The sequence below is a fragment of the Triplophysa rosa genome, linkage group LG10 (assembly GCF_024868665.1).
Source record: "Triplophysa rosa linkage group LG10, Trosa_1v2, whole genome shotgun sequence".
Lineage (NCBI taxonomy): Eukaryota > Metazoa > Chordata > Actinopteri > Cypriniformes > Nemacheilidae > Triplophysa > Triplophysa rosa.
Window position 1 is genome coordinate 4,379,835 of NC_079899.1, and position 12,349 is coordinate 4,392,183.

The 12,349-nt window shown below is 37.2% G+C and overlaps 1 protein-coding gene and 1 long non-coding RNA gene across 4 annotated transcripts in view; one reads left to right on the forward strand and one right to left on the reverse strand.

Moving 5' to 3' along the window:
- The first annotated feature begins 960 nt into the window (after positions 1 to 960).
- Positions 961 to 3,755, forward strand: LOC130560640 (uncharacterized). Its single transcript, XR_008963725.1, has 4 exons — positions 961 to 1,265; positions 1,407 to 1,513; positions 1,967 to 2,066; positions 2,304 to 3,755. It is a non-coding gene; the product is annotated as an uncharacterized LOC130560640 (long non-coding RNA).
- A 203-nt stretch (positions 3,756 to 3,958) lies between these two features.
- znf292a (zinc finger protein 292a) overlaps positions 3,959 to 12,349 on the reverse strand; it is a 44,441-nt gene continuing 36,050 nt past the window's right edge. For all 3 annotated transcript variants that reach the window (XM_057343629.1, XM_057343630.1, XM_057343631.1), the window contains 2 exons: positions 10,778 to 10,916; positions 3,959 to 10,702 (listed from right to left, as the gene is read on the reverse strand). In XM_057343629.1, coding sequence (XP_057199612.1) covers positions 4,778 to 10,702; positions 10,778 to 10,916 — 6,064 coding nt within the window. In that variant the 3' untranslated portion in view covers positions 3,959 to 4,777. The remainder of the gene's footprint in view (positions 10,703 to 10,777; positions 10,917 to 12,349) is intronic.

Consider the following 12,349-nt stretch of genomic DNA (forward strand, 5'->3'; position numbering starts at 1 on the left):
TCCATGCTGTTCGGTTTGAAAGATGAACTTCAGCAAATAGCTGGAATTCTGGATCATGGCAAGTCTACATCTTCTATTAAGAGTCTAGATTGTGACAAAGAATATGTTAGATTAGTGAAAAAAAACTGCATTTGCCCCCTCCGTCTTCAATGCCACTGTGGTGCCCTTGAGAAAAACCCTGTAAACTTTGTGAAAGTGGCATTTCTGGTAAAACCTGATGTTCTTACAGAGGAGTCCACTAAATAGAAAAAATAAAATTTACATAAATAAATAATAGACAAGGAACACGAGATTTTTGCAATGTCATAAGGCCAAAATTACCTTGAATTACACAGTATTGCTTTGAATGGTTTTTTATTACAGTAAAATACTCATCAATGGCTGGAGGTTAATTATTGTGTTTTTACAGCAATTTGATTGTCAATGGTTGCTACTTGTGTTAATATTGTTTGCTACATGGAAATAACCAAAGACACATGTTCTTTTCATCAAGTATCATTTAATGGAAATACAATAACATAGATTTTATACACTTACCAGTTTTGTTAGGCAGAGCCAAACCTGTTTAATGTTCAACCTGGACTTTTACGCAAACACTGGCAGCCATCTTAGGTGTGACATCAGCAGGGTCACAACCATTATACCTGCCAATATTAATTGTTTGTTGTAAAGTTTATATGTTGAATGGTAAGATGTTGTTGAGCTATGTATGTTATTTATCGTAGTAATATGCATGTTTATTTCAATTTTGGTTGTGTATTACGTATGGGTTTTACTATGTGTATGTGTATTACGTATGGGTTTTACTATGTGTATTACGTATGGGTTTTACCTCCAACATGGTATGATCCAGAGGCGGAGCCTACGATATAAAATGTAAACTAAGTCGTAAAGATACCAAACCAGAATAAGTGATGTTGACAGGATGTCCCGAGCAATGGGTTAGTAAGTGACACAAGAGATTGTAGGTATGATGAAGAGAGTTTGAATGGTTCCTCCTCTTTCAAATATGAAAAAGCCAGCCAAGAATGCATCAACAGCAAAGTATCAAAATAACAAAGTAAATAAAATGTAACCATATACAGGCTCATTCAGCTAAACCACAAAGGTCTGAACAGCATCTGTTTGCACATATCCAGTCTTACTCTAACATTCTAAACCAACCGACCTTACTCTTTGTTCTGAGCAGGTTCCAACTTCCCTAATGGTGATTTGGGAGCCATTTTATATCGTAGGCTCCGCCTCTGGATCATACCATGTTGGAGGTAAAACCCATACGTAATACACATAGTTGTGAACCAAAATTGAAATAAACATGCATATTACTACGATAAATAACATACATACCTCAACAACATCTTACCATTCAACATATAAACTTTACAACAATCAATTAATATTGGCAGGTATAATGGTTGTGACCCTGCTGATGTCACACCTAAGATGGCTGCCAGTGTTTGCGTAAAAGTCCAGGTTGAACATTAAACAGGTTTGGCTCTGCCTAACAAAACTGGTAAGTGTATAAAATCTATGTTATTGTATTTCCATTAAATGATACTTGATGAAAAGAACATGTGTCTGTGGTTATTTCCATGTAGCAAACAATATTAACACAAGTAGCAACCATTGACAATCAAATTGCTGTAAAAACACAATAATTAACCTCCAGCCATTGATGAGTATTTTACTGTAATAAAAAACCATTCAAAGCAATACTGTGTAATTCAAGGTAATTTTGGCCTTATGACATTGCAAAAATCTCGTGTTCCTTGTCTATTATTTATTTATGTAAATTTTATTTTTTCTATTTAGTGGACTCCTCTGTAAGAACATCAGGTTTTACCAGAAATGCCACTTTCACAAAGTTTACAGGGTTTTTCTCAAGGGCACCACAGTGGCATTGAAGACGGAGGGGGCAAATGCAGTTTTTTTTCACTAATCTAACATATTCTTTGTCACAATCTAGACTCTTAATAGAAGATGTAGACTTGCCATGATCCAGAATTCCAGCTATTTGCTGAAGTTCATCTTTCAAACCGAACAGCATGGAATGCAGTACTCTTCAGGTGCTTTTGCTACCCTTAAAAAAAGTTTATTCTAGTGTTATTAGTAACTTTTATTGACATACGATTATTCTAGAGAAAAATAAAGTGTAATACATGTTAATTACAATCTTGTATGTATTTTAAATTTAGTTGTAGGATAATCTGACTTTTTCAAAATAAATTCATGTCATTTACCTCAAATTTTGCCTTTGATTTTTTTCTACTTTTTTAATATTCATATTCTCTTCTCTCACTCAGATACTGTGAACAGGTGTAGCCCAAATGCAACAGATTCAGACTTTGCAGCAATGGCGGAACACCTGAAGCACGCTGGGGGTGGTGGATATAAAAAATGAGCCATAAACAACTTTCACCAACTCTTAAATATTTACACGTTATCCATAATCCTGTATTTTGTTGTTTACTTGTTTTATTGCGGTTTAACAGTAATACAAGACTGTTAGGAAATCATTGGTAGTGCATAGCTCTGACTTCCATACATCAATGGTGGAACACATGATTCACACTCCTGGAAGAGCTGGTGGTCGGGGACCAAGAAAATGAGAATAAACATTTTGAAAAAAAAAGGAAAGACTAAATAGTTACATATGTGTTAACTATAATACTGTTCTTTTATTATTTTCATGTTTGGTTAATGGCTGCTTAACATTAATGCAAAACATTATTTTTTGACATTCCACTATTTTTCTTTTCTTGTTTGAATAGTAGCTGTTTAACAAATGGAAGACAATTAAAAAATGTGATGTTCACTATAAAATATACTGTGCTAAATTAAAACACTTATTTTTGCCTAAGTCCACAAACAATGTGCTATTGTTTGTGATGTACACGTGATTAAAACGTTTTATAGACGTTCAGGTCAGACTGGACCGATTTTGGACCTTTTTAGAACCTATGTCAGTTTAAGACACGTAAACCTTAAGACATAATTGCTTGCCTTACACAATGGGTATGTGATTATATTAAATGCAGGATTATATAAACGCTAAAATTAAGCAGAAACATATCTAATAATAAACGTCCAGAAGAGGGAAAATGTGGACGTCCAGGGACGAGCAGAAAAGACGTGGAAATCACGGCCAGGTAACGTCAAAGACTTCCATTCAACTTTCATTTTGGAACTATTGTTCAACCGTGACTGGACGTGTCGGACTGACGTCTTTTCAACGGTCATTAAACGTCCAAATGTTTGTTGGGAATCCATCAAACAATACGATACGTTACTTTAAATCCCAGACAAAGAACAAGAGCAGGGTGAGAATTTATACTGAGTCCGGGTAAAGAGTCTCAGGTGTGAGAGTCAACGATGAGGGATCTTGGGAAAAGAACGTCCTGGGGCAAAAACGGGGAAAAACATACTAAGGGACCGACGGAGTGTACACTTAAAGGGAATGGGAGATGAGACTGATTGGTTTACTGCACGTTTAGCCCAAAACACACCCATGACTCATTAAGAAATAGGGACAACCCTTTTAGACCATGCGCATGGCACGCTAACCGTTTTCGGTCCTTAAACTCAGTGTTGGGTAAGTTACTCTGAAAAAGTAATTAATTACTAGTTACTAATTACATATTCAATAGTGTAATTAGATTACTGTACAAATTACTCTCTCCAAAAAGTATTTAGTTACTTATTACTAATTACTTTCTATATCCTACATCAACCTTGATTAGTTAAGTGATTCAAGGATAGGCACGAAAGGGCTCTTTTAATTCTTTCAAATAAATAATATAAAACTACATAAAGTAGTATTATTAACTGAACAAAGTATTACAAATGTGAGAATATACATTAAAGAACAGATTTTAAAGTAAGACTTTGAATTTTGATGTCAATTCCACTATTACACACACATATATTACACAAAGTATTTAGTTTAATTACATCAAAAGTAACTAATTAAATTACAGAAAAATAAGAGTAATCCCTTACTTTACTTTTTCAAGGGAAAAGTAATTAAATTACAGTAACTAATTACTTAGTAACTAGTTACACCCAACACTGCTTAAACTAGAAAAAGTGGTTAAATGGTTTTAAAGCCTTTGCACGAAAAAGAGCGTGATCATATTATGTAAAGCTAACCAAAGGATGACAAAAACTATATATATACTATAACTGTATATATATTTTTTAAAGCATGAATGTGAAACAATTAATAGCATGCTTTAGCATGTTTTTTGACAGCCCTAATACTAACTCATTGTTTGACAAATTAGACCTTAATATTCTGAAGTGCTTCAACTGCTACCACAGCATGCTGATTTATAATGACATGTTCTGCAACGATGCAAAACCAGAAGCAGATACAGTTTACACTGAGCATTCAGGTTATTTTAATTGAATATTGGATGGAAGACAAGTACATTAACACACAACCGTTAAGTTAAAAATAAATACTTTCCCAGAACAACAGAAATTGATACAAATCCCACAGGGATATATCTTTTTTATCCTACATAAAACTGGAAATGTTAAAAATGTTTCACTTTTATCTAGGAATATTAGAAATACAAACACAATCATAAATACATCAAAATGTATAGTACAAAAGGATTTTTAAACACTATTTTTTGCTATTAACTAGGCATTAAAACTACTATAAATGTGTGAAAAGTGTAACTTGATGTACCTGCCAGCAGCATGTGATATACAGTATGTGGTCCTGAGTGCATGGCTTCGTAAAAGCAAACATCAGTATCTAACCAAACCATCAACTGTGTAGCCATTTGTTCAGGATGACTATGGGCTGCATGTCTTGAAGTTGTTTTAGCAGATCAGAACTAGTGGACATATTGTCATATATAACAATTTTTACATTGTTCACAGTTTCAAGTCTTCGGGGATTTCTAAAATTAACAATACATTGGACTTCATCTCGGTCTTGGGTGACTGGTTTAAGTGTTTGCTGTGATGTCCAATAATCTCCTTTTTGTTTAGCAGGTAACCTGGAGTCTTCATTGAACTTAAGGGTGGACGTCTCATATTCGGAAGGTCCGTACAGTTTTAGTGCAACTTCATTCCCAACATAGTTGTCTTGGTGATTTGACGGGTTCAGTATGGACCCCGAGACTTTAAGCATACATTTAACACCATCACCAGAGCAGTTACGAAGACTTGGCTTTCTGTCAACACAGATTTTCTTTTTACATTCAGATTTTCGTGGACGACCCCTTTTCCGTTTGATTCCGGCTGTGGCAGTGACACAACTTTTACCGACTGTAACGGAGTTTGTCGAAGTTTGAACTTCTGGTCCTGTTATTTGAGAACTGCCCTTGGAATTGTCTGTTTGATCTTCAGGTACTGTTTCCTCCATCTTAATTTCTTTGCTTTTCTTGCAAAATATGAACTGGCTCCTCTGATCTTCAATGTACTTCTCTGTAAGACCATGAGCGGTATAATGTTTCAATATATTCTGCTCGGCACTCAACACCGAATCACAACTTTTGAGCATACACGGGTACTGTACAGGAAAGCTTTTATTGCACATTGCAAATGCTTCCTCGGTGGATTTAAGAACAGGCTTTGCTAAGGTTAGCCAATGATTTTGGGCCATGTCCTCTTGTTTTTTTAAATTCTTCTTTTTCTTCTTCACCTTAGTGTTATTTGCAATATTCTCTTTTCCGTGGTTAGGATCGGTACTTGCACTTATTTTTTTGGTTTGAACATCACCTGCATTCCCATTATCCTGTTTCTCTTTCATAGTTTCAAAAGTTGCATGATGTTTCTTCATAACATGTCGTAAAAGGTTGGACTTGGTTGTATAAACCCTGTCACAACCTTGAAATTGACATTTGAATGTGAGGTCCACACTCTCAAAGTCCCCATCAGCTGAAACTTTTATTGCCTTGTGATCATTTTTAATGTGATCTATGTATTTCAAATGACATGTAAAGTGAGCTGGACATTTTGACTGGTCACACTGAAATGTACCTACTTCAACGCCAGATAACAATGCACTTGTCTTTTCCAATGTGCATTTGTGAAGCAAAAGATAATGCTTCAATAAACTAGTAACTTTCGGGACTACTTTTGAGCATTGTTTGACTTGGCATTTGTATTCCTGCAATCGGACAGACCCTTCAGCGTCATTAGTCCTGGCGCCTGTTTTTTCTTCACGTTCTGACTGATGCATAGCCCTGTAATGAAGAATCAGATTTTGTTGGATTGAAAAGGCAGCCACACACCCTTCATGCACACAACGGTATGGCCTATACAAAGTGAGTGTATCAGCAGAATCAATGTTAACCATTAGCATATTACTAAGTTCAACCACTTCAGCCGTTTCTGTCTTAACTGTGCTATTGGACTGTGGAGTTATACTTTCAGTGCCTTTCGCTGGAGCATTTGTTGTGCCAAAGGGTAAGGGACTTTCTACACTTAACTTGTGCTCTGCAAAAGCACCTGGCTCATATGGTTCATGACTTTCTGGAGTCAGCAAGGTGCCGCGTAGCTCGTTTACATTTGGAGCAGAAAGCCCATCAAGATTTTCAATATTTGTCTGTGACCAATCCACTCTTTTGGAGCTTAAACCTGCAAGGGAGTCTTGCATAGGGCTTTTAGTTTTCTCTGTGGCTACACTGACTGCTTTTGTCTTTACGGTTGAATCTAAAGATTTCATGCTTAGTTTTGGATTGACTTGGTCTTGATGTTGCCCTGATAAGTCATTGTCTGCTTTGGTTAGGGGGTTTAAATGCACATCTTTGCATTCTTTTTTCTTTTTCTTTTTTGATTGTCTGATCTTTCTCCAATCAAAGCCGATTTTCAATTGGGAGATTTCTTCTTTTGAAAAACGATGGACATTCTTGTAGTGGATTTTAAGGCCTGTTGTTCTGGTAAATGTCTTTGAACATAGATGACAGTTGTAAGGTGCAAATTTGTCTGGGTTTTTCTTCATTTCATTAATTCTTTCCTCACTATAATAATGTACCTTGCAAAGGTGTTTAAATAGGGCTTCCTTTGTCATTGCTCCATACATACAGTCTTCCCTACATCTGAAAGGCTTCAAATTGAAGTTCTGCTCATTATCCATCTCATTTTTAATTGGGTGTTTTAATTCACTTTCCGTTTCCGGTTTAGAACTTTGAATATGCAGGTCTGTGCTCTCAGGCACAAATGTGTCAACATTAAGCATACCAACTAAATCAAGACGTTCCAATGCCCTTTCAATTTCTACAATATTGCTATCCTCATCTGCAGTATTTGCAAGAGTGATTTCAGATTCAGGTTTGGTTTCTATCGCGGTTTCTTGTACGGGTTGGAGGCAGAAGGTGGAATTTCCATTCAGTTCAGATGGTTCTTGAGAGGGTGCATTTCTGTTCTGAATGTTGTAATTTGCACCCTCCGTGCTTGTTAAACTGTTATCAATAAAGTCATCTGATTCTAACGGTGGATAGACGAAAGATTCGTGGTTTTGGTTATGTGTGTTATTTGTAGAAAGTGCCATCTGTACGGTTGAAATGTCAGGATCATTGAGAAAATCAAGAAATGACGTTGGTAGATCAGCAGTAAGATCAATTTCATCTACAGGTTTGCACTGGGACCGTTTTGATAAATGACCTCCAAGTGACTTTGTACTTGAGAACTCTCTGTAGCACCTGCAGCAAATAACTTTCCCATCCTGTATTATTGCAGGCCATTTTGTTCTTTTAGAAGATTTGATTTTCTTGGCTTGTTTGGCTTCAACAGAATGTAAATCAATCTGTTCATCTGACTGGGGTCCCTCTGTTCCTTTTTGTGACAATTCATGATTACAAAAATCCTCTGGATGTTGCTTATCAGCTTGGGACACAGCACTGCCAACTGACAAGGATACAATTTCAGATTGTTCCTTAAAATTAGGGGTAAGGTTTGATAAACATTTGATGTCTGATAGTCCATCAGTGCAGATTTCTTTGTCTGAATTTCCCAGTGACTGCTCTGAAACGGGTGCAGCCGAAGAAAAAGATAAAACATCTGGACTGATATTCTGCTCAGGCAAAGATGCAGTTTGCAACAAACTGGCACTGACAGAAATCTCACTGGGATGGTTTTGTCCATTCTGACTGTACCCGAGATCAAGACTTGCTGACTCAACCTGTGACAAGTCAAAAGTCTGATCACCATTAAGGGCATGCAGTACTCTAAGAGAGGTTGACACATATTTTGAGGCTTCGTTCATGACACTTGAGGGTGTGTGGACAGTCACAGAAAGGGGGATTACGCCATCATAAACAGAGGGAGAAGCATAATCTAAAATGGCCTCCGAATGGTATAATGGGTTGGTTTGTTGATTATCAGATGAAGTCATAGGAGAGTAGTCATTCTGTACATAAAAACCTGAATCCATGTTAGCCATCGCAGATGTTGCCCATGTCTCCAATAATGGTAACTGAGTCAGTTCTGACGGATTTGGTGATGCATTATCATGAGTGCCTTCCAGCTGAGAGGACAACTTTAAATTTACGTGCGGCATACTGTCATGACAAGAGAGAATACTGGGAGAATCTGAGTCCAAACATGTCTGTTTAATTCCTTCACCAGGTTGACCAATTTGTCTGGAATGGCTTTTCCATTTCTTCATTTTTTGGGAAGAAGTGGTTGTACGCTCAGACAATGCTTTTCTTGCAGCAAGATCAGCAATCCTCTTGTACTTCTTTGACAGCTTCCACTCCTCAAATGCCTCTGGATGAACCTTTTTTACATGTCTTGATAAACTTTTTGAAGTGCTGTATTTACGTGTGCAAGTTTCAAATGGACAGATATGAGAAATACTTTTCTCTGTTTTGGCTTCTTTCACAGCGGAATGTTTAAGCTGACTTGATGGACAACAAAACAACTTCTTATCTTTTAAGAGTGTTTGAGATAAACTGTCAGAATTCTTTAGAGCGTTTCCAAGTATAGGATCATCACCCTTGATAGTAATAGGCTCCAGTTTTACGTAGCAAGATTCAAGATGCAACTGCTCTGTACTCTCAATAACAGACTGCAAACTTATACTTGTATCAGAACCATCAGGCTGAATGGCAGATGTCTGGGAACCAGTTTCACTTTCTGACAGTGCTGGACATGTTACAAGATGCTCAGTATGTCCTGTAGAATCTTGAGTGGTGTTTAAAATTCTGCTAACTGAGAATTCAATTTTTACCAGGCTGGGCTCTTGTAAAACCGCTTGAATGTTACTTGGAGGTGGTGATTTCTTTTGAGAATGTAGGCCCTCATCAATAGATAAGTGGTCCTGCTTTGCATGTTCTTGCTGATGCATATCTAGCTCAGACAGAGTGTGAAACACCATGTCACAGTTGTGTCTTCTGCAAGAGAAAGTCGTGTAGTGCTGTGCTTCATGATCATACAACAAGTACGTCTCATTGAATATTCTCTCACAATTTGGATAGGTGCATTGGGCATGAAATTCTGCATGCACTTTTCTGTGAATGAGGAGCTCGGCATGAGAGGAAAAGCTGCAATTACATCCCAACTGAATGCAATAATAAGGCTTCTCTCCACAATGCATTTGTAAGTGATCATTAAGGTGAGTCAAATTGACAAACTGACGGTGACAATATTGGCACATAGCTTTCTGGCTCTTCGTTTCAAGGAAACATATTGCTTCCTGCTCATTTCTGTGGCCCTTAACATGTGCAACCAAATACTTGAAGTACTTAAAACCTTTTTGACAGCTTGCAACAGGACATGAATAATCATTAGTGTTGTTAACATCACCAATAGGGCTGCATTGTGTTGGAGATAATGACATAATGTTAGCTTTGTTACTGCAAAGTGGTGTTTCTTGGCTAACTTGCGCAGCAGTCTTGCTGAGGTCCTTTTGTTTATTCAAGGTACTGCTCACTGGTCCAGCCTTGGTATCTAAACTGGGACATGTCTTGGTTGCATTCATAGCAGCAAGACGTTCCTTGCATGACTGTCTGACATGCAATGCTACATGAGGCTCTAGAATATCCCTAGTTTGAAATGTTTCAGCACATATTGGGCAACGGAAAATCCCATCTTGGACATGCTTTAATGCATGTTTCACAATCCTGTGTCCAAGAAACTCTTTATCACACAACACACAATACTGCATATAGGCTTGCCAGTTGCGGAATCGAGCTGACACAAATCCCCTCTCTTTCAACTTCTTCATTTCCCTTTTTTTCTTTCTTTCCGTTTCTACTTCACTAGGCTCATGAGTTAGGCTTTGTGTTAAATCCTTAAAATATTTCTCAGTCGGATCTTGGGCTTCATTGTCTTCACTATCAGAAAGTTTGTCAGCAGACAAAATAGCTGCTGCCTCCTGATCCATCAAAGAAATGCAATGCCGTTTTAGAGTTTTCCAGTCCCAGAACTCCGGATCAAAAGGCCACTTTGTCTTTAAGGCCAACAACAGGTCACATCGTAGTGAGTTTATAATCGATGGATCCTCCTCTTCAAGCTTTTGGTCAGGTTCATTAAAGACTGTCTCAACCGAATAATAAGAGTCCACAGAAGGCTTGATCAGGAACTCAGTGAGTTGACAAGCGCGTTTGACTTCTATGTCTAAAGGCAGTAAACAAGATATTGTTTTGCAGACTGTAACATTGCAGTCCTCATTGTCACGAACTCCCATTTTTAGTGCTTGAATGCACATTTCAATACACACTGAAAGTCCTTCTTTGTCAGCCTGAAGAAAACAAAAAGTAATTGAGTGCAAATATCTCATTTTTCACACTGATAGAAAAACAAAAACTTTACTAACCTCAGCCTGCACAACTTTAATAAGGAGCAGAATATGGTACACACTCCCAGACAGTTGTACTAGTAGTCTGCATTGCTCCAAGAACGCCTGTTTTGATTCAAGTCGTATAAGAAGCTTGCTCCAAAACAACGTCAACTCCCTGAAAAATACATCAAACAGACACCTAACTGTAATTTAACTGTAATTTTATGGTTAGTCTGTAGTGTAATACTGTAGTCATATCAAGTATAAAAACAAAAAACAATCACCTCACTAAACCCTTAAGTTTTTAACAATTAAACAGTGATAATTTAAATGTTAACCAGGCATCTTTTAAGGGGTGATAGCATGCTTTTTCTTTGAGGTGCACTAATAACGCAAGTTAATTTTTATGCACACTTGACTGAACTGTGAAAAAAGTGACAAGAGGACAGAGGTGAGTCCTTGAGGGGAAAATCAACTTTAATATTACAAATAATACTCATCAATGCATCTTGCATAAATCTGGAATCTTCAAAACCCTGCATATGCTGTGATAAAGGCTTGGGCACGTTAGTATTTTCAGGGATGTTTGGAAATGTAACTATGTGTACTAATTTTGTGTTTTATTACACTTGGGGCATAAAGAAGATTTGCATGGTTTTACTAATTCGCTCCCTTTTTTAGATATATTGTGAGCATTGTAATTTTTACTAATGCTGTTATCTGTTTTAGGTCAATCATTAGCACGTTTTACTAATCCCGCTCAATTTTATAAACCCATTATACTGTGTATTAAAAAAAGACATCTATGGCTGCAATTTTTAAAATGTAAAATGTAGTGTAAGGCCGTGTTCAGACTTGACTTCTTTAAAATAGTTGACAAAGGCGCTTTTTAGTAAAAAAAAAAACGCTGGCAGCGTTTGGTAACAAATAGCAGCCGAACGCCAGAGAAACAGATAGGCAGCGTGATGGAAGTCTATTTGAATTATCAACAGAGAGTGTCTTTGCAATAACTAATCACATATTTAAAAACTACAATTCTAATTTCTCATTTAGAAATGCAATCAGAAGTTGTTGAAAGTGAAAATTAAAGGGCACATTTTTTGCAAAATTCACTTATATAATGTGTTAAAACATTAATACGTGTCCACAGTGTCTGTAAACAAGCAGTCTAAACAGTTAAAAATGTGCTCACTCCTTTTTTAACAATTTGCGTAATTCAAAAACCCTGCTGGTAAAAGCAAAGATTTGAATTCTGCCGTTAATGTCGTCACTCAACGGCAAAGCCCGCCCAGCAGTGGTGACGATCTGCCCTATTTGCTTAGACACAGTCCCATGTGGGAAGTACAACAGTCGCCATCGTTAGATCGTCACTGGTGCTACAATGTTTGCGCCACAGAGGCACTACAGTTGTTCTGTATTAGGATGTACCGACCAGCATAACTGTCTCCATAGACAGAGTGTTATAGAGTTATAGAGTTATAGAGAACAGCATGGTTCAATTTCATTTATGAAGGCAATGTCCCGCTGAGAATCGGTAAAGTATTTCACGTTTGCGCCAATCATTTCACGCCGGACTGCTTCACGAATGAGGGCCAGTACAACGCTGGA